Source organism: Passer domesticus, chromosome 7 (assembly GCF_036417665.1).
Source record: "Passer domesticus isolate bPasDom1 chromosome 7, bPasDom1.hap1, whole genome shotgun sequence".
In the NCBI taxonomy this organism is placed as follows: Eukaryota; Metazoa; Chordata; class Aves; order Passeriformes; family Passeridae; genus Passer; species Passer domesticus.
The window spans coordinates 18,123,087-18,145,421 of NC_087480.1; the positions used below are offsets into that span (position 1 = coordinate 18,123,087).

General features: G+C 52.0%; 2 protein-coding genes across 13 annotated transcripts in view; both read right to left on the reverse strand.

Moving 5' to 3' along the window:
- Window positions 1–22,335, reverse strand: part of ARHGEF9 (Cdc42 guanine nucleotide exchange factor 9) — a 162,909-nt gene that overhangs the window by 105,366 nt on the left and 35,208 nt on the right. For 2 of the 12 annotated variants that reach the window (XM_064427247.1, XM_064427242.1), the window contains exon 1: window positions 3,209–3,566. The exons of 6 other annotated variants lie outside the window; for them this stretch is intronic. Coding sequence is in view for 3 of the 6 variants with exons in the window: in XM_064427244.1 (XP_064283314.1) it covers window positions 16,586–16,615 (30 nt within the window). In the remaining 3 variants the exon portion in view is untranslated. Of the gene's footprint in view, window positions 1–3,197; window positions 3,567–16,575; window positions 16,737–22,335 lie in introns of those variants that run through there. 4 more of the 12 variants (XM_064427244.1, XM_064427248.1, XM_064427245.1 and 1 more) reach the window with 4 other exon arrangements.
- LOC135304627 (uncharacterized) lies at window positions 3,280–3,562 on the reverse strand. The gene has a single exon (XM_064427249.1). The coding sequence runs from the start codon at window positions 3,560–3,562 to the stop codon at window positions 3,383–3,385; it is 180 nt and encodes a 59-aa protein (XP_064283319.1). The 3' UTR covers window positions 3,280–3,382.

The window sequence follows — 22,335 nt, forward strand, 5'->3', positions numbered from 1 at the left end:
AATAACATTGAATCCTGCTTAAGCAGACAACAGCAAGGCAGGTCTCCCATCACCCAGCCTCAGCAAACACGCAGCAGAAGCACTGAAACAGATTATATGCATCACAAATAAGCTTTCTGCAGACAAATTTGTATTTTTTTCCTTTGGGGCTGTATTTTCCAGAGCGTCAGCACTTTGATTCCTCTAAAGGAATGATCCCTCTGCCTCATCCCTGGGTCTGAGCATCCCCAGGAAGGTGAAGAAACCCGGGGTAGCCAAGGGGCTGAAGCACCCCCCGAAATCCGAGCGTGACCCCGATGGTCCCACAGAGCTCCGGGACATGGAAAGCTCCAATCCCAGGGAATTTCACAGCAGGCAAATGCCACCCAGAACGCTGCAGGCACTGTCCCTTAGGGGCACAGGGATCCAGTGGGACTGGCAGTGCTGTCAGCCCAGAAAGCTCCGGTGCTCCCCGTGGGCTGAGCCGCTGTGCCCAGCTCGGCAGGACAGAGGGGCTCCTGCACGCCTGGAAATGCCAAACTGCAGCTGCCAAAATACACAGCTGGGGCTGGGGCAGGGCTGGAGAGGTGGCCACTGAGGCCTGGGGTGGGAGACAGAGACCAAGCGAAACAAGCAGCCCGCGCTCACTATTTCACCTCTCATTTCCTCTCTTTTCCCCCAAAATTCCAGCAGGAAGCCCGAGATAACGAGAACGGTGCTGCTACAATAACAAAGTTTGCTGCTGCCAACTTTCCTATTGCTCTGCATTAACTTTCCTGCTTTAACTCACCAGCCTTCAGGAGGATAAAAGGCAAAAAGTTGTAATAAAATCACAGGAATTCTCCCAATTCCCGTGCCGGGAAGAACTCGGCTCCCGGTGCTCCCTCCCAGCTGAGCGTGCACAATCCCCGTCCTCTCCATGCAGCCCCAGCAGAGCCCCCCAGGGATGGAAGCACAGGGGCACTGCAGAAGGAGCCGGGGGGCACAGCAGGAACATCCAGCACCCAACATGCACAATTCCCAAATATCTCCCCAGGAGTACGAGCTCTGGATCAAGGAATGCGCCCAGGAAACCGCGGCAGGCACTGGGCATTCCTCGTAGAAATCATATTGAAAGGTAAACCTCAGTGCCAGAGAGCCCTGAGAAAATAAACATTCAGGCACAGCCACGGCCCACTGTAACTCGCTGGTCAGTTTTGGGGTTGGGTTTTTGCTCATTTTTCCACCCTTTCTCCTCCAAATCCCTTTGTTGCTCACGGCTGTTCCCCTGAAAGGATGATTTTGGCTGCTGTTTGATCAATCCCCTCTCCATGGTGATCTCAGCTCATTTATTACCTTTCCAGGAGATTCTGCAACCTATAAAACTAATGATACAGGATGGCCAACAGGCAAATAGAGCAAATTGGAGCTGTTTAACAACCCAAACCATCGTCAGCATCAATTTAATTCACCGGTTATTTTAGGGAAGAAGATTGACTCAGTCTCCTGCGAAGTGAAGCAGGTACCTCTTGCAGATAGCTACAAGTGAAGGGAGCGAACGGAGCCAGCAGGCACAGGAGCATCTTCCTGGTCTTGGATCCCTGTCTCCTGCCCTTCCTCCCCACTAAAACAGGCTCCTGCCCCCTAACACTTTTGGGGACGATTGTTGCCACCCTGGAACGCAGGGGAAATTCTTTTTCTCTTTTATTTAGAGCTAAAAGCTCTTTGAAAGTGCCAAATCTGCAGGATTTAATTCCGTTTCCAGTCACGGCACCATGGAAAAGCCATTGGCTCCCGAGCCCGGCATTTAACTCCCAGCACACAAACCCCCTCTGGGAAATAACTCCATGTCTCCATCTGTAACCTCCAGCTTTGTCTTTATCTATCAGTTACATTATTATTTTTTTTCAGAGGACATCAAATAAATAATAGACAGCTGGAATAAGCATGAACTAATCACATTATCAAGGCAATACAATTCCAGTGACCATCAGCAAAGATTAAAACATTTTCAAACTGATATTTTTCTTTGTTTTAAGCAATTCTGATTTTTGTGGAGGGTGAAATAATATATTAAAAAAAATCCGTAAGACCTCTAACAGAAGCACAGAACAGAGACATATTTTCCAGAGGGAAAGGCATTACTCTTTCCACACATCCCCATCATATTCTCTCCAAACTTCTCAGGCTGCCACTGGAGCCCCCAGCCAGCCCTGCTTCCAAGCTGTAAACATTGCATTTTCGGGCTAGAAGCACCTCTAACTGCTGGACACCTTTCCAGCAAGCCCATAATACACAACTTAGCACTTCATTTTCCAGAAAATCAATGTAAATAAAGTCACGCGAAGCAACCCATCTCAAAAGCTCGTTATCCTTGAGGTGGGCAGAGATTTTTCTTAGATACATTCCCCAAAATTTTATAAATACACACACATGAAAAAAAGAAAAGCAAGCAAAAATCAGATCTCTAGAAAATCAAAGCAAAACCCAACCCCTCCGTATCTGTTGCTTTAGCAAAGAAAAACAAAGCTTGCATTGCCCTTTCTCCCTTTGATCTTTCCTTCCCAATTTGCAGAGACAGAAACCACGTACAACCAGGATAAAAACCCAGCAGGTTATGTTTTGGTGCCTCTCACATCTCTAAAGAAAGGAGCTGGGTTACATCAGTGTGGACATAGAATTTGGAGGCTTTGGGGCTGAATCTTCAGAAATCAAATCAGATCATCAAGGCAACACAGATAAATACAGTAAGTAGAATTAAGTAGAATTTTTCTTTTTTCTTTTCTTTTTTTTTTTTTTTTGTGGCTGAATGTTATTTTAGCAAAGATTTAATCCTTTAATAGGATTTCTCAAACACCACCCTCCCCCCCAAAAAATGCCCACAGCTCGATTCCGTTGCACACAGCAGCACCTCTCACCTGGCACCTACATGGTTACTCTCACAGACATTGCACATTAACTGCTTGCTAGAAATCGCACACAAAATGACTTATTATTAACTTGAGCCTCTATTTCAAAGGAAAGCAAAACAACACAGCCAGTGCTCACCACAGACAGATCATTTTCACTCTGCTGCTGCCTAAAGAAGCACAGCCCTGTCTCGCTAGCACAGAACCACGGAGCGCTGGATCATCGCTATTATTATTTATCACATTTAAAACCCCGGCAAAAGCAGCTACACTTACAGGCATACTTAAAAGACAAGACATGACAAAAGATTTAGGGAGAGATAATAATACCAACGTCATACATATCACAGCGAGGCCATGTTGAAGCTCAATGCGATTCCCCCCTCAGTAAGAAATTCTCTCTCTCTCTTTCTCTCTCTCTCTCGCCTTTCTCTCTCTCTCTCTCCCGCTCGTGCTCTCTTGTTGAATTGCTAGTGGTAGTAGTAGCCCCCAACAGCTCAGGAGAAAAAATCCATTTAACGAGTGCCCAGGAAGAACATGAGTATGACATTCACAAGCAATAGCACCACAATCACTGCAAAAACGACCACCGTTTGAACATCCAAGGTCATGGTGCAATGCAGAACACTGTAGTGTTCGAGGTGTGGGGCTGGCAGATTTGGAGAAGTCAACCTCTGCTCTGTAAGACTGTCCATACATCCACCATGCTAGAATAGAGGAGAAAACTGTTCCTGGTTTTGGGTTGGTTCGTAATGCTTTGTGCTCTGCCTTTAGTTTCTCCCCTATCTGCTGTCTCTAGCTCATTCTGAGCCCGCTAAGTGAAGCATCATCACAACCAGTGAGCACTCGGGATGCAAAATCCTTCCTTTAGGAAAAGAGCGAGCGCTGTCTGCAAGCTTCTCTCTCTGTCTCGTCCCCCCTCTCTCTCCGGGTCTCTCTCTCGCTGGCTGGCTCGCTTTTTAATTCGTCAAGCCAGTGCAGATACGGAGCCCGTGTGAGTGTGACAGCTCTGCAAGCTGCTGCGGCTGCATCCCTCGGAGCGAGGCGGACCCTGGCGCATACTAATCAGCTCCGGTGACCAGGCAGCGACGGCATCCTGGCTGTCACTCAAACGCAGAAGGAAGCGCTGGCTCCATAAATACGCGAGGCTTCCGCCCGCCGTGACAGCGAGCGCCACGCAGCCGCGGCTCTGCCCGCGCTCCCGAGCCGGCGCGGATGCTCCGGCTCCGAGGCGGCTCCGAGGCGGCTCCGAGGCGGCTCCCAGGCGGCTCCCAGGCGGCTCCCAGGCGGCTCCCAGGCGGCTCCGAGCGCTCCGAGCCGCGCACATCCCGCTCCGCACCGCCCCGGGATGCGGCTGCCCTGGAAGCGGCCAGCTTCCCTGGAAAACACAGCCCGAGAGCCGCTGCTGCTGGGAGCCGCTCGGGGAGGGGAAGGGAGCAGGAGCAAAGCGGCCAAAAGAACAAACAGGCAACTCGTGGTAACCTGGGAATTCGCTGTGAGCCTGAAATGTGGGAGTTGGGCAGGGGGAATCACGGCTTAGGTCTGTGCAATCGTTCTGCCATCACGAATCCTGTAAGCTCTCCCCTCAGCACTGTGCTGTCTCCAGCTAAGAGTTAAACTGAATTCTGACTCTACAGACAGAGATCTATAAAAGGGGGGGACGACAGATGGAGGACCTTTATTCCTTCTGCAGCAGTCAGAAATGCTTATTCCTACATTAAAATCACACACACACACTCAGGGTTTATGGTCCAGGTGCCAGGTGCTATCCCAAACCCCAAGCTTAGCTCCCAGAACCAGCAGGTACCTCAGAGAGGCATCACAATGCACACAGACCAGATACACTCAGCTGGAAAAAGCAAATGATTTTCCAGACAAAGACAAATATAGAAATGCTGCCAATGCATATGCATAATGCACTAAAATGTGCATCCGGGGGCTGAGCACAGCACCTTCCAGGAAAGCTGCGCCTCCGAACGCTCCCACACAGACATGAGGCCAACAGGCACCACACAGCACCTGGTTTGTTCTCCTGCAGCACACGGGGAGAGCTGGGGAGCGCTTTCATGTCCAAACCTGGCCAGCTTCATGCTTGAAGCTCAGCCCCACCACCAAGGGGCAGCCTGTCCTGCAGGGTCCTCCCTGGGAAGGGCAGGGGGTGATGCTGCTGCCCCAGCTCAGCACTCGCACCAACACCAAACCCAGCTGTTTCATGCAAGGCTTGGGTTCATTTCCTTTCTTTGCCAAGAGGGCTCCCTCAAAAACAGGAGGGTCCTGTATCCACCCCAACCACAACCAAAGAAGACACCATCCACTCAGACCCAGTGGTTTGTGCCAGACCAACACTCAGCCAGCACCATCCTGCTCACTTCTGACCAGCTCTGAGCACATGCAGGCTGTGATGCATTTGCAGATGCAGGGGCTGGGTTGTGTTGAGCAGCATTAGAAACAAGAACAGTTTGGGTTCCTTAGGTGCTTTATTTTGGGTGGTAAGTCCCAGCCAGAGGCTCCATCCAGCATCTGAGGCCACTGCTCCATCCAGGAAGGGAGTTTCTCATTCAGGAGGGCAGTGAAAAGCCCCTTTTCACCTCTAAAATCACAGGAAGCTGCTTTAAAGGTGCCCCAGGCTGCCCTGTTAGCACACATGCCTGGATCCAGGTGATGGATCTGCCTCATCCCCAGCTTCCAAACCTGCATTTTCTATCAAGGATCCATTTTTAGGATAGCCAGTCTGTCTGATGTAATTTTAGACTAATCAGAATAGCAAACATAGAATGAGTGATTCGGGTTGGAAGGGACCTTGGAGATCGTTTAGTTCCAACACGTAATAGATGTGGAATATTTATTATTATTGCAACCATCCTTTCCCAAAACAACACAGGCAATTTTCCAAAACATAAACCTGAACTTACAAAAACAGCCAGGAAATTCCAGTTTCGATCTCAGAAGCAGCAACGACTTCCCCAAAACACACAACCAGCCTGAATTCAGGGGGATTTTATGGCCAGTTTATCTTTTCCTCTAAACTGCAGTGAGCACAGAGGGAGCACGGGTGTGGAGCCCAGAGGAAATGTTAGAAGCAGCCCAGTGGAGATGTTCTACTGCTCCACACCCGCCCAGAGCCTGGGGACCCTCAGCAGGCACAGCCCATCCCTGGCTCTGTCTCCTGGAAGTGCCAGCGAGGTTTCAAGGCAGAAGCCCTGGGGCTTTGCACGGAGCCAGGGGAGCCAAAGCTGGGCAGGGGGAGCAGCAGAGGCTGGGAAACCTCCAGAACAAAGGTGCACACCTCACACATGCTCACTAACCACTTCCGGAGCCCAACGGGAGCGTTTCACCGCCAGCACCAAGCCTGGCAGCGCTGGGGCTGGCATTCTGCAAGAGCTGAGCCACTCAGAGCGCGGGGGAGGGCACGGATTACAAACAGAGCCACACAGCCACACAGCCAGCCCCTCCTGAGCTGCCGGCCCCAAAACCCACCAGGGGAGCCACGGGGGGCTGTGGGGACCCCACTGCTGTGCTGCCTGCCCTGGGGAGCCCGGGGGCTGCTGCACCCCGGGGGATGCTGCACCCCGGGGATGCTGCACCCCGGGAATGCTGCACCCCGGCGATGCTGCACCCCGGGAATGCTGCACCCCGGGGATGCTGCACCCCAGGGAATGCTGCACCCCGGGGATGCTGCACCCCGGGAATGCTGCACCCCGGGAATGCTGCACCCCCGGAATGCTGCACCCAGGGATGCTGCACCCCGGGAATGCTGCACCCCGGGAATGCTGCACCCCCGGAATGCTGCACCCCGGGAATGCTGCACCCCGGGGAATGCTGCACCCCGGGAATGCTGCACCCCGGGAATGCTGCACTCCGGGAGATGGTGCACCCCGGGAGATGGTGCACCCCGGGAATGCTGCACCCCGGGAATGCTGCACCCCGGGGAATGCTGCACCCCGGGAATGCTGCACCCCGGGGAATGCTGCACCCCGGGGATGCTGCACCCCGGGAATGCTGCACCCCGGGGAATGCTGCAGCCCGGGAATGCTGCAGCCCGGGAATGCTGCACTCCGGGAGATGGTGCACCCCGGGAGATGGTGCACCCCGGGAATGCTGCACCCCGGGAATGCTGCACCCCGGGGATGCTGCACCCCGGGGAATGCTGCACCCCGAGGGATGCTGCACCCCGGGAATGCTGCACCCCGGGAATGCTGCACCCCGGGGATGCTGTACCCCGGGAGGCTCAGGCGCAGCATCCCCTCCCCAGGTCCAACGCCCCCTAAAAGACCAGGCAGCAAAGCCCCGGGTGCCTCACCTCACCCAGAGACAGATTTGGGGCTCCAGAGGAGGCTCTCTGTGTGTAACAGCAGCACAAACAGATTTACTGCAGAGAAGCTTCTATTTAAATCATATTCGCAGTATTCCCAACAGTACTTGCTGCTTTATATAATTTCCCATGCCTTCTGCGTGCACTAAATGTTAATTTTACTACGAAAATGGATGGTACCTTCTCTCAGAAGCCTTCCTGATAAAGCACACCTACACAGCAGGGTTTTACATAAAACCACGGTGAAGTTGAACTTCATGGAATTCTTCCTGGAAGTTTGGTCTAAGGTTCTGCACAGAGCGAAACGAGGAAGGGGGAGATTTGTACCAGTTACATAAAACACGCATCCCTTAGTGCACAGGGAGGGCTTCAGGAGCTCTGGGGAGCACGGCTGGCGATGCAGAACCAGCGAGGACGAGGAGGGAGGCTGGAATTTCAGCACCGCTGCCGAGGGACAGCAGCCGGGAAGGAGCCGGGGCTCCGCTCCCATCCCGCCTCGTACCCGCACCCCTCCGATGGACACGGCCACGGGACAGGGGATTCTGGACACCCGAACAGCAAACAGAGCGGCCCTACACTGGCATTAATCACAGGACAGCAATTTCGGAGCGAGCCAAGGCAACGGATGATGCCAAACGCTCCCGTGCGGAACGCACCGCGCTCAGCCTCGGGAGCACGTCTCCCTCCAATGGATGGCTCCAGTAATTAGCACATCCCACTCCTCGCAGCTCGGCAAACACGGCTCGCACTCGGCAGCCAGGATTAGGGGCTGGAATGTTTACAGCTCCCCCGTGAAGGGACACGGCCCAGGTGCCCCCATCATGAAGTGCCAGGACAGCGCAGGGGCGTGGGGCTGTGCACGGTGTCAGCTCCAACTCCCTGTCCTGCTGTCGATCCCTGTGCAGTAACAGCCTCCAATCCTGGACAGGCAGAGTGGAGTATCTTATTTTAGATGCCTAACCTTGGAAGAGGAAACTCAGACTAAAGATTGTGTCATAATTACAAAGGAAGATGATGCTTTCACTGTGTTGTGTTTCCTACTGTTAAAACTAACTGAAGCCTGACACGAAGAAATGTAAAATCACACACACAATCTAAAAAAGATAGACTCCTGAGAGGCAGTCTGGAGAGTCAGATGCTCCTGTGGCAAGGACTTGTACCCTGCTAGGTTTGCTTTAGACTGGTCAGGGCTCTAGTCCATCACAAACAATTCCAATTGACTGTGAGAAGCAGGGTCCTGTCCCAACACACCAGATCCACTTTCTGTTAACTGGGAAAACAAGCCACAAAACTCTTAACCTTAACTAACCAGAAAATTCTGGCCATGCCACTGTAGGAAATGGTGTGGCAGGGCTCTGGGATGGGACAGGAGGAGCCCAAATCTGCTACCATTTGGCCAAAGGAGATAGGTCTCTGAACTAGGGGAAATTTCACACAAAACAGTGTGGCTCATGATTCTGAGCAGGAATAAAATTGGTCTGGATGGATGAAATCCATGGCCAAGGGGAAAACACTGCTGGTGACTGTCAGCCCCAAACTGCTTCAGCTCCTTTGTGCTCCCACCTAGAGCACAGGCCCCACCCCAGAGCTCTGTGGCACCAGGAGGGAAATTTAAACTTTCCATCTGAACTAATCCTGCCCCCAAGAAAGAACAGGCAGCCGTGGTACCCAGGGATGTGTGAGCACCTGCTCCTCCATTCCCAGGGATGGTTCCCAGAGATGGCACCCAGGGATGGCACCCAGGGATGGCACCCAGGGATGGCACCCAGGGATGGCACCCAGGGATGGCACCCAGGGATGGTACCCAGGGATGGTTCCCAGGGATGTGGGGGCTCCTGCTCCTCCATTCCCAGGGATGGTTCCCAGGGATGTGTGGGCTCCTGCTCCTCCATTCCCAGTGTCCCACGCTGGGTGCTCACAAACGCTGCTGTGGCACTGGATACCATGGGGATGACTCACAGACTCCAGCAGAGATTATAAGAAAACCATTAAATTATTTTTTTTTCTAAATCTAGGCAGGAATTAAGCTTGGGGTTTCAGAGATTAAAGGCCAGTGAGATTATGATTTGCTGTTCCAAAAAGGAGGATTTCCTTAATCTGGGAGTTGCCTCTTTTTCTTTTCTCTTCACGGACTGCCTGACAGAGCCCTCTTTTCCATCCTGGCCCAGATGGGAGGCACCAGCCTGTGAGCTGCAGAGCTGCTGCAAAGGGCAGATTTTTCCCTCAGGAATCTCCACAATCTTGTATGTTTACGGAATGGCTTCATGGGAAGCTTTAAAAATCCCCAAACACCTAAAATTCCTTACTCAAACCACAAAATGGAGCAATACTTGTAAAGACTTGGACTTGGGCCTGATTTTGACTGTGAAAAATCAACTTTCCAGTCACCCTCAGTTCCTTGCCTGTCCACTCCATCCCTCAAATGGAAAGCTTCCTCACTGTCCACATGAACTTGGGACTTTTTTCCAGTAATTTCCTCTCTCTAAAGGACTGCATAAGTTGAGAGCCAGCAAAGCAACAAAGTGGGAGAGAAGGTGGATGTGGGAGAGAGCAGGGAAGGACCACGTGAAGCAAGATGCCCTTGTGGCAAGGCTGGAGTGCTGGAAATAGAAGGAATTAAGTTTATAAACTCACTTCTGCAATGTTTAGAGCACACAGAGCACTGCTGGAGTTTGAATTCAGCTGCACCTGCATGACCACCTGGCCAAGAGCTGCACAAAGCTCAGAGATCATGGGGAAGGACCTGAGCATCTCCAGGTCACTGCTCCAAGCATTCCATGAAAAAAACCCACAAGAATTTCACCCAGAGACAGGCAGCAGCTGAGCCACAGCAGCGATGTCCCCATGGAACCAGTGCCACAGCTCCCGGGACACTACACAGACCATGCTGAAATGGCACAGAGAGCCTGGCTGGGGGGGCTGACTCCATTGTGCTCCTCTGGATTGCCCTGAGAACATCAAATCTTCTATTTTTAAGTTGACTTGAACTTAAAGCATTAAGGCAGACTAAAATCTCCTGCCCCTGGCAATGGTGTTGTGAGTGCTTTCTGCTCTCTTTGCATCTACTGCACACTCCAGAAGCATCTTCAGATTCCCAATGGTGAAAAGGAAAATAAACCCCCCTCAAATTCTGCAGAAATCAGATGTGGTAACACCAATTACTCTGGTCACAGAGAAAGACTTCAGGAGCCCAGCAAGTTCTGTTTAAAAGAACCCTTCCAGTTCAGATGCTCAACCTTATGTAAGCTCTCTGAAAAAACCTCAGCCCCTGGCCTAAAGGAACACAGAGACCTTTACTCCTTAATTTTGTTTCTCAGCTTTTGGGCTCACTGTTGAGCCTGGAAAAAGGCAAAGAAAGCAAAGCCCAAACTGCAGAAAAATGCAAGCCAGGTCCCTTTCTTGGGGGAAGACAAGTGCTCCCTCCAGGCGCTCTGACATTAAACTGCAGAACCTTCACATCAGCACATGTCTGAGCAAAGTGCTGTGTGAAAAAGAAAATATTACATGCTAGAAAGTAAATTCTGAATTCTGAATTCAGGGTCAGTGTCACCCAGAGAAATTCAGCTGCACAGGCACAGGGAAACTCTTCGGCATGAAAATCAAAGGTGCATTTCAGCACCTGCAAGGCAATGAGGACAAAAAACAATTGGCCAGAGCTCCCTGCAGCCTCCTCACCCCCCTCTGGTGACACCTGGCTCTGGCTTCCCTGGGCTTCTCCTTGTCAAGCCACTGAGAAAAGGAAAAACCATCTCATTAAGAAGCTGACCCATGGGTCTCATGTTCTTCACACAAATTAACCCAGAGAATTGGATGTGTTTCATATAAATCGTTTTCTCCCCCTCTCTCTGCCTCCCAAAAAAAGGAGAGGGATCAGCCTATTGAATCTGGCACTCCTTTAATGAAGCAAACAGTGCAAGCCAACCTAATGAAGTAGGAATTCCAGATGGATAGCAGTAGGTGTATGAATAGAACATAGCGCACTCGTTTTTATCAGCAATATCAGCATTAAAATGAACTTTAGAGCCTTTCTCTACTTTTTTTTTTCCTTTCTCCAAGTGAGGCAGGTGGATGCCAGTAGGCTCCATTCCCTCTCCCAGCCCAGTGGGATTCCTTGCAGTGAGAGTGAGCACAGGCTGCTGCCTTCCAGGAACGGGCAGCGCTGCCCTCCTGCAGCTCGTGACAATGTGTGACAGCCACGGGGACACTGGTTGTGCCAGAGGGACCCCGGCTGTGAGGGATCACAGGGACAATGCCCCCTGTGTGGGACACAGCTGCACACACAGGCACAAGAAGGTGCCTGGTACTTTGCTGGCTGCTCCAAGCAGCACTCGGGCAGTTCTGTGCTGGGGATCAGCAGCACCAAGGGGAAAACCCAGTGGGATGGAGCTGAGGTTTGCTGTGCTGCCTGGAACACGGCCCTGCAGGAGTGCTGAGTGCTTCAGGTGCTGCCTCAAACAACCTGGCAGAGAAGGTGTGGTGCAATTCACTGCGTGCCCAGCATTATCCTGGGTCACATCCAAGGAATTCTGCAGCGTGGCAGAACAGGGAGGAAGGGGTTGGGATAACACTGAACACATTTCTGTGCAAGAGCACAACTCCTTGGCTTCAGTGGGAGTCACCAGAGCTCCAGTCAAGGAATTCTTTACTTCTCATCCAGGCTAAGCTGGAGATGCCACAGCCTGAGCCTGCACTCCTGCCTTTCCCAAACACGGCACTCGGGCCAGTCCCTACCAACACTCGCCTTTCCTCTCCCTGCCCATATTACATAATAAGCATCTTTTTTTTTTTTTTTCATAAGTTGTCTTTTCATAACAATAGAATCTATTGGAGCCCGAGATAACTTGATGAATTTTTCCTATTATCTAAGAGCTTAGTCACTCAGGGAATTAGTCATGTTCAAAATAACAGCCAGGCTCAAAGAGATTCAGAGCAACCATTCCAGAGCAGAAGCAGCTAATGTCATAAATACATTAAGATGTCAGCTTGAAGCATTTCAGAGATTTTTCAAGAAGTGTTCAAAAAAAGAAAAACCCTTTGATGAGATACAAGGAAATCAGGTTCTCAGCAGTTAAAAACCGTTGTGGTTTGCAAAGGCTGCGGTGCTCAAACACAAACCCTGAGCAGGAGGGACAGATGGACATGGTGACCACGTGGGGTGTGTGGCTTCCCAGCAAGCACAGCCTGCTCAGAGCTCCACGAAATCCTGCTTCCTATGCCTATGGCACCCTCCCAGGGTTTTCCAGACATCCCTGATGTATGTCAGGAGACAGAGCAGTTATCGGTGTGTCCCTTATCCAGCAGGTGGGAACTCCATGGAAATGGAGCCAGGCCTCCTCCCAGCCCCTCCTGGGACTGACACAAGGACAATCATCAGCATGGAGCACGGATTTATCAAACATTTTTATTTACCACAACATCAGCTCCTTCTTAACCTGGACATTTGGTATAGCAGCACTAGCAGGAGCTGTAACTGAAAGGTTAAAGCAGCCCCAGAGTGGGAGAGAAATGGAAAAGTGAACAGCAACTATGTAAGAAAAATGCCACAAAGAATTGCATTTGGTGGGATGGACCTGGGGCTTTGAGGGCTCCATGGCCGTGCAGCACCCACAGAATTCTCCACTGCATGCAGAGCTCAGGCAAGCCAAGCACCAACCTCCAGTGACAGGAGACCTGCATGAACAGGAACAAACTTCCAACTTCCCACTCTGCTGGAAAAGCCCTCCATGCTGAGGCCACAGAGCATGGAGAGCAGGCAGCATCCTCTGCAGGACACCTACAGCACTCAGGAGCTTGCCTGGGACTGCTCCAGCAGCAGCCAGCACTCCCTGTTCCCTTTGATCTCTGCTGGAAAACTGCTCTGGGCCTCTTCACTCCCGTTTTTCCCTAAGGCCTGGATACCACGAGCTCTTCTTTCCATCCTGCCCCAGCCTGGCTGATCTCCAGCAGCTGCTTTTGCTTATCCAAACTTTCAAAAACAAAAGTCAAACCCAAACTGTTTTTTTCCTACTTCCCTTTTCCAGACTTCGCATTGAGATTTTTAGTATTACAGAGTGCAAAGAGTACTTTGTGCCTCTAATACCCTGTGATTCTCAGACTGACAAGTGGAAAAGAATCATTGAAGAAAAATGCTGCTGACCTCCCCACTCAGGGCATTTCCACCACTTGCAGCATTTGGCCCTTTGATTCACTGAATTAATTTTCACCATATTTTAGGTTATGATGATTTACAAGAGTTTACTTTTTGCTTATGAAAGAAATTGAAAATAAATATTAACAGCAGTTTGATTTTAAGTATTTCAACAACAGACAGTGTAAAAATATCACTATTTATGGCTGTAGAAGAAAAAAGCTGGGACTGCACCTATTGAAGGTGATGGCTGCACTCACCTGGACTGTCACAGGCACAACATTAAACCAAAAAGAGACCCTTTGTGAGGAAATACCATGGAAGATTCACACTTGTGTTACTCGCAATACAGTCAAAGACTTGGGGAAAAAAACTCTGCCCTTGTCAGATAAAAAACTGTTCCAGAAGAGGCTGTATTTTGTCCTGATTTAATCCAACTCATTTGATTACCATGCAGGATCAATACCCTCTGAAGAATGCCAGACCAAATAATCATTGCGCTCACACACTGCTCAGATGTGCAGATTGATTCTCATCACTACCAATGACAATTAGTTGAATTTTTCTAGGTTAGGAACAGATACTAGGGAGTTTAGCAACGTGGTACCAGTGAAGCATGGAAAACACCCCCGTGGGATGCCAGCATAATTGGCAAAAGATTAATTGTTTAAAAAATGGGAAGCAGCACATGCAAAGCGGGGAAAAAAGAAGCTCCGACAGCTTAATATTATGGAATAGTAGCTTGGGTTTAGGGGCTGATTTGGGGAAAAAACCACCTGCCACAAGAACAAAAGGTACTATCACTTGTAAAGCGTTAGTGACACGCTTCTTAAAGATGAGTAACTCTGAAATGGAGCAGATCTGAGTATTGAAGCCAAGCTGAGAACAACAGAAAACAGCATTTGGAATAAATCAGTGCTGTGCAGAATTTGGGAGAAACCAGGCTAAAATCCAGGTTTTGACCAACGTGCCTGAGCAGAACAAAGTCCAGGGATGCTGCCAGAATAGATGTGTATTGCTGGAATTTAGCAGCACAGAGAAAATAATATTGGAGTAAAAAAGACAGGTGAAAAACCATAACAGAGACTCAGTGCCCATGGAAATGGGTCCAGTGATGCTCTGGATGAAAGGCTGAGGTTGTGCAGGGCACGGGAGGCTGTGTGAACACAGCAGCCAACCTTCACTCAGGAGCAGAGCTGGTTGACAGTTCCACAGTACGTTTTAGCCAGCAGACTGAGGTGATGATATTCCCACTGAATTACTTAAATTCAGCTACTCCTGGTGTGGAATAACTCACTTGTTTAGCACAGTCCACCAAATGATCAACATCTGAAGTACCAGAATTTCAAATAACTTACCAGTGGGGACAGCAAGAAAAATCTGCATTGGAGGGAATACTGCTATCCACACTGGCACTTGGCCAGCACATCTGGACCAACACATCTTGTCTTGCTAAAGGAGCAGAACTTGTAGGGACCAAGCATTGGCAGGACCTTGGCTTTAGGTGCTCCCAATACCCCTGTGCTCCAAGGGCAGGAGCCCCTGAACCCTCGGGCCACCCATGCCCAGGGAAACAGACTCCTCACCACCAGGGACTGCAAACATCTCTGCTGGATTTCTCTTATTTGGTTCAGCTTCACTTTGCTGCTTTGAAATAATTTTTTTATTTTCAGGTATCTGGAGATAAGTGGAGTATCTCCAAACACTGCTGAGGCTGCTGAACTGCTGTATGAAATACAGAAAGCACAGCTCTCTCTTTTATTTTTCCCTTGTTAGAAGGAGCAATATTGGGAAATTCCTGCTTCAAAATCAACTAATGGAGTTTTACTTTCCCCAGAAAATATCTTCTATTACATCCTACAGTAACCACTGTAATTTCTCTCAAAGAGAAAGCAAAGATTAGACTAATGAGAAGAGAATAACACAGCCGGCAGCAAGGAAGGGATCTGGGAAGACGAGGGCAAGAAAGTGTCAAGTCCTGTGCTGTATCAATTAAAAAACACTTCGTCCTGCAGCATGCCCAGCCCCTGCCCGGCGGGGCTCAGCGGCCCCCTGGGAAAAGAGGGAAAGGGAGGCAGGAGCCTCACCCGGCTCCCCGACACCACTTTTTATCCCTGACACGGGGGGCGGAGAGGGGCACAGTGCGGGACAAGGAGGACAGAGGAAGGACTCCCATCCCTCCGATGCAAAGCCCCCGAGGTGCTGCTGGGTGGCAGACAAGCCTCAAACAGGACCCCAAACAAACACAGCACATGGCACTGCCAGCACCGCGGAGCCCCCGGGAGCACAAAGCCCCGGGCCGGTGTGTGTGAGGAGCGGGGAGGGGATGGAGGGAGGGCAGCAGGAGAGCGGGCAGCGATCCCTCCCAAAGGCTCCCCGCTGCCAGCAGCATCTGCCGGTGCCCCCGGAGCCGGAACGCGGGGGCTGAGCCGGGTGACGCCAGCTCGGCCCGAGCCCGAGCGGAGCCGGGGCCGGGAGCACCCGCAGGGATGCCCGAGCCTCCCGCAGCACGGGGAGCGCCGGCAAGGGCAAATCCAACAGCGCCTGCAGAGCCCAGCCCCGCTCGGTGCGTGCGGGAAATGCCAGTGCAAGGCGGGCTGGGCAAGGGGGCGAGCTGGGGCGGGAGGAGCGGCTCAGAACAACCGCAGCGCTTCCCGGGCAAGTTTCTCAATGAGACGGGGGGGCCCTGCTGCGCTGGGGAACTTCCCCGCTTCCCCCGGCACCCGCAGCGCTCCGAGCCGGCTCGGCTCGGCTCGGCTCGCAGGGCGGCAGGAGCTGCCCTGGCGGGGCTGGCGGTGCTCGGTGGCTCTGCCGAGCCCGAGGAGTGTCTGCCAGGCTGCTGCAGGCGCGGCCAGGGCTCGGCACACCGGGCTCCCCCCGCACCGCAACTCATCATCCGGCGGGGGCACGGCTGACAGGTGCCGGCTGCCCGGGCAGCAGCCAGCCCTGGGCCGGCACTCCTCTCCTCCAGGGCTCTCCCACCGCACACCCCACAGCCGGGGAACCGGGCAAACCCTCTGCTTCCCCCCCCGAACCCACCGGCTCGCCCTGCGGAGCCCCCTCCCACGCCCCGAGGCATGCCCACCCTCCTTCCTTCCCTTTAATTCCTTCTTTTGCTCAGCAGTTTGGGAATGCGGAGTCTATAAAATGGCTACAGAGTGATCAATGGTTTCAAGGACAGGGAGTAAAGGAGGAGTCAGGAGATAGGACGGAGGTTCATTTCCCTGTCAAAGTACTGCAATAAGAGGAAAAGAGAAAGACATAGCTACCTGAACTCACCATTCCTGTTCCATCCCTTAGCCACTGCATCTTGCTTCTGATGATGTCCTTATTATCAGGGAGGGGAGGAAAAAAAAATCCCTACTGCCTGGCGAGAGCTGGCAGGAAAAAAAAGAAGCCCCCCACCCCCACCCTAGCCTGGAGCTTTCAGTCAGCCATCCCTCAGCCCGGCAATCCCGTGCCTGTCAGGAGCACGTTATTAGCAGCCTCCTCACTACCTGGGATTGTGCTTATTTATTTCAGTCACGGACCGAGGGATTTGAGGGGAGGGGGATGTCCTTTTTCTTTTTTTTTTTTTTTTTCCCTGCCGTGCTTCGAAACTCTGCAGGAGGGGAGGGGAGTGGAAGGGAGGGGAGGGAGGGGGGAACGATGCGAACTTGGGGAGGGTCCCCGCAGGCACCCAGCGCCCCGGGCACCCCGTGCCCTCCTGCCGGTGGCCGGTCACCCTCGGCCCCAGCGCTGCAGGACGCCAGCTCTGCAGAGCCAGCACATGCTCCACGCTCAGCAAGGGCTGGGGATTTTGCTGACGTTCAAAGGGCAGCAGGTTCTCATTCTGCTCTGCACATGAAGAAGGATGAGTCCCCTTCCCACTGAAAGCAAAGCTCCCGGCCCAGCCCAGCGCTGCACCTGCCCGGGGTGATCCTCCCCCAGCACCCGCACCCTGCTCCCCTCTCCGCCTGCTCATCCCCTGCCTGCTGCCCCGGATTTCCCCCACTTTCTGGCCACAGCTGCACAGTTAGGAAAGCAAACACACTCGTTAAGCGTTGCTCATCGATCCGGCCACCCACCACGTCGAGGGAGAGGAGCTCGCGGTGTCTGGCGCTGGTTAGAAGAGGCGGCGGCAGCATATGGGATGTGTAGAGCCAACTGGGAACGGGGCTGAATCCTGGCGGATCCTCCAGCTGGGACACGCACGTCGACATGGTTCTGCCCATGGTGGGACAGACACGGTGCTGCCAGCGCCCGGCCGAGGCCGCTCACGGTGCCCGTGGCGCAGCCCCTGCCGCCATCCCGGGGCTCGGTGCCCACAGGAAGGGGCAGCCCGCAGAAGGACTGACACACCCCTGAGTACAGGAAAATGCCCCGCCAATATTCCCAAAATCCCCTCTTTGGCAGCTGAGTCTGCAGCCGGCTTCAGGGACAGGAGAGGGCAGGTAGGAACGGTGGAGACAACGTGGGGAATGGCTGGCAGCGAGCTCTGGGCATGGGCAGGACACTGGGGACACTGGACATGCTGGATCCATGCACAGGATGCTGCAGAATCTGTGCACGAGCTCCAATCTCCTTAGTTACATCTGCAGAGGATTTAGGGTTGTGTTTGCAAGGGTTTTTTCTCCACGCCTCAAGGGCAGAAGGGCATTTGGATCTCCCGCTCCTGGCCTCTGGAGGAGTCAACATTTTTCCTGCAGCTGGAGATTTTGAGTCAGGGAACAACACGCAGCTCCTCGTGACTGCCACTTTCTGCTGGTCCTGTGCCACTCAGCAGGATCAGAGCTTAGGTGTCTTCACTTATTTATTGAAATAGGACAGACCAGAAGTGCAGGCAGGACTGAAGGGATGCTGCCCAGCATCTCTGCACTGCTGGGGCCCCACCCAGCCTGCTCCAGTTCCATCAAGCCATATCCCATCACCTTTTGCACAGGCACTGACAGCCATCATTATTCCCAGAGATGGCTGACAAAAGGAGGAGTCAGGAGGCAAATGCTTATAGCTGTCCAAACTTTGGAATTCTGCCTAAGTTTCGAGTGACAGAAACACCAGGAAAGTTATTTACATCCACAGGAGGGCTCCGGTTGGAAAATCCCACCTCTGACAGCCACTCTGGAGTGTGTTGTCAATCAGGGACCTCTCCAGGGAGAGCCCCATCTCCTGCAGCAGGTGATGGCCATGGCTTTGTGCAGCCTGGAATTCAGATCTCACAGGCACCTCACCTGTTTGGGATGTCAGACTCAGCCAGCACAGCCTCACCAACTGATTCAAAACCTGCAGGGCCTGGGAGAGCTGGGACAGCAGAACTGACTGACAGACAGACAGACAGACAGACAGACAGACATCTTGTGTGGACATTGCTTCCCTCAGAAACTTGCACTGAAAACAAAGCAATGACCAGGCTTTCTGTAACTGAAGGGTAAATATTTTTTTCTAGCAGGAAATACCAAATGAGATCTGCCCTGTTGTCACCACACACACAGAGAATACAACAAGGACCCTCTGAAGCACAAGATCAGCTTTAAACCATGCTCTGCATCCTCCCAGTAACTCCACCGACTTAGGTCAAAGTTACACCGGCAGTGCCAAGGGAAGGGGATTTGTCTGGCACATCCCACCCTGTTGCTCTAACTGGGAGTGTGGATCTGGAGGAGGAGGAGGACAATTTCTGTGGAGGACTGTTACGAGCAGAATGATCCCAGTTTCTCTCCTGCTGATCAGCCCTGTCAGTAAGGCTCATATTCCACTGTTTCCTTGTTTACACCAAGCTGATTTGAGAAGCAAACCAAGAGCTGCCAGGTTGGTTCTTTCTCCCTGCAAAGGTGCTGAAAGGCAAGAATGCCCCAAGATCAGCCAAATCTCTGAATGGGCAGCAGGCTGCACACAGTCCCCATCCTGCCCAGAGCACTGGGGCAGCCGTTCACTCTGGCACAGGGAACCTCAGAGAGAACCCAGCTGCATTTCCCTGCCAAGAAAATGCACCTCTGCTGCCTCATTGTCAATGCAAAGTGCTCTGCAGGCAGCCAGCGGGCAGGGGACCAAGCCCAGAGTCCCTGCCAGAGCAGGGGCAGCAGGGAAAAGCCACCTGTGAGCTTCTTCTGGGTCCTGTGCAGGGCCAGGAGCTGGGCTCTGATGATCCCTGTGGGCTCCTTCCAGCTCAGGATATTCAGTGACTCTCTGATTCTCCACTTCCCCACAGTGGAAGAAAGCATCTTCCAGGTAAGGGCACCATGTGGTGGCTCCTGTGCCAGGTGTGCTAGGGGATGCTGCAGCCCAGCACAACTGAGGGCACAGTGGGCTGTGTGCCCACCCAGCACACACCAGCCATGGAATATTGCCAGGAACACCCCCGAGCTGGGTGTGAGTCACAGAGCACTGTGGGATTGTGCCACGGGCACTGCTCTGGTAGGAAAACCCACACTGCCCACAGGGAAACAGAGGCAGCTTTCAGTGTGTGGTGCTTGGCCACAGAGCTTGCACTGCAGGCTCCTGACCTGAGATTTAGGCTGCAAACAAATGGGATTTCTGCCACGTGTGTGAGCACATCCCACTGGGCTGGCAGGGATGAGGCTTTGCTCAGGTGGTTTGTCTGGGGGATCACTCAGGAGGAAATCCCCAGGAAGAACTCCAGGATTGTTCATCAATAACACAATGTCCCAGTCAGTCTCAGCAGAGCTGTGGGTTGGTCATATTTGACCTGTCACAGCCTCCAAAAATTTCTTTCTCCAGAATAAGGACCAAAATCAGCTGGTGTGCTCCACCCTCAGACTGCCCAGTCCAGTCTGGAGTCTCCCTGTGACTGCCAGTGACACCAAAAATGGGACAAGAACCTCCCAGGGGAGCAGAGAAGTGAAGGGGCAGTGAATACCTCTGCAGTAGCAGTGACTGCCTAAATTATCAGATTCATGCCACTTTTCCACGTGGGCCTTATTTTCTCCTCATTCCCTGCAGCTGGAGAGCCACTCAAAAGCCAAGCAACTGGGTATGAGCAGGAGGACACTCAGTATCACATCACAGTGAAACAGCAAAAATAACCTCCATCCTTGTGCCTCATGCAACACATCTGGAGTCATGGCAATGCCGCACAGGAGACTTTACCAACATTCCCACTGCAATCCAATCTCCAGTCCAATCCTCCCAGAACCTGCCCTGCTCTCCCACCACTATTCTCAGTATTGCAGGGCAGCTTTAGGGAGCAGAGCCCTGCTTTGAGACACCCACAACACAGCCCTGGGATCCCAAACGTGAAGGTTCCTTTTCCTGCAGTCTGAGAGCAGCACTGCAGGATTTCACCTGCCTTTCCTTTTCTCTTCCTGCTATTGTGTTACCACATCACCATTGAAATCTCCGTTAGATCTTCAAGGCCTCCCTTCCTTAATCCCACTGGAGGAGTTTTGCTCTAAAGCACTCTCTGGATGTGGGAACTTTTGCCAAAATGCTTTTTTCTCCACCCTGCTGCTGTTTTCATGAGGGGATTTCCCTTCTTTTGCGTTTCAGCCTCTGCCTTCCCTCCCCAGCTACGATGCTGCACTGGACAACATCCCCCAGCCAGCACCTCCCCACTGAAATTTCAGCTCAGGAATTTCCTCGCTGAGGCAGGAGAGGCTGGCAGTGCCCTTTGGAGAGCCCTGCCACACGCTGGTATTTCACTGCTGCACAAGGCAGATGTTCTTCATTCCATATCAGAGAGCACAAATATGTTCCTGCAGTCATTGTCTCTATTGAACTGCAAAGAACAGGCACCAAATCCTACAGGTTAATTAATGAGAAAGGAGGGGAATTTGTCTAACCTCTACTAGGAATTATCCAGCCTGGCTTTATAAACCAATCAGCCACGCTACACAGCTATGAAACACGTACCTTCCTGCAGGAAAAAAAGCCCAAACCCCATGGAATGCTCTCCTAATGGCCCAGTGCCTCCCTGATTAGCACAGCAATAACACAGCGCTTCGGGCTCTTGCAAAGTATTATTATTATTTATGGTACATTACAAGGGAGTTTGTTTGTTCTTTAATAGGAGATGACATATTCAGAAGCCCAGATACGAGTGTCCTCCTGAACTAACTCTGACACAAAGATAGTTTCAGTCATAAATTATAGAATCATGGAACCACAGGACTGGAACAAGTGCCTGGAATGCTTTGCTCTGATGGATGTGACTGGGACCTGGCTGTTTACCACGGCAAGGGAGAGACATCACTACCTGAGAGCCAGGGGCTTCCCCTGACCTCCCAAGGGGACTCAGTGGCCACTGGCAGGGACAGACAGGGCAGCCCAGAGCTGTCTCCCCCTGCTCCAAACCCCTCTCCAGTCTGATCAGTTGTATGCATACTCTGTATGCTGGTACAAACTCGAGTTATTTCTAATTTAATGATGTGCATCGGGCATTATTAATTAATTGCAATATTTATATTTAGCAGTCACAGTGCAAACAGCCCCCATCTGGCTCCAGGCAGAGGTGTGTGGCACACACAGCCTGCTCCATGGGGAAGGAGGGAGGGCATGGATTGGGCATGGATTGGGCATGGATTGGGCATGGATTGGGCATGGCCACGCTCCCACAGACTCCCCTCAAAGGGCTTCTTGTGGGATTTTACCAACAAAATGCCAGCTTCAGTTTTGGAGGGATCAAAACAAACTGGAACTTTTATAAAAGCCCTTTCCAACTGGGAAACCACAGTTTGGAAACCTGTTTGTAAAAAGCAATTTTTTAATGAAGGAACCTCTTCAGTTCACTGCCCACAGTCTGCCAGACACACAGAGTTTCCTCCCAGCCCTCTCCAGTCCATCCTGCCCTTGGGAAGGCTGGAAAACAGGCAAATCCTGGATCTGCCTCCTTCCAAAATACCTCCTTCAAGATGGTTTGCATGTTGTTTACTATTCCTTCTCCTGTCACCCCCGCCTGACTGACAAGACTCCTCATGCCTCAACCCATTTGATTTGCTAATATCCTTCAACTTTTTCCATTTGCAAACCTCCCACCTCTGCTTTAATGAACCCGAGGAGTCTGTTGCCAAGGAACACTCTCTGTTGCCATGCCC

Bases quoted from the DNA above. Each gene is read 5' to 3' on its own strand.
- LOC135304627 (XM_064427249.1), bottom strand. From the start codon at position 3,562: ATGGACAGTCTTACAGAGCAGAGGTTGACTTCTCCAAATCTGCCAGCC.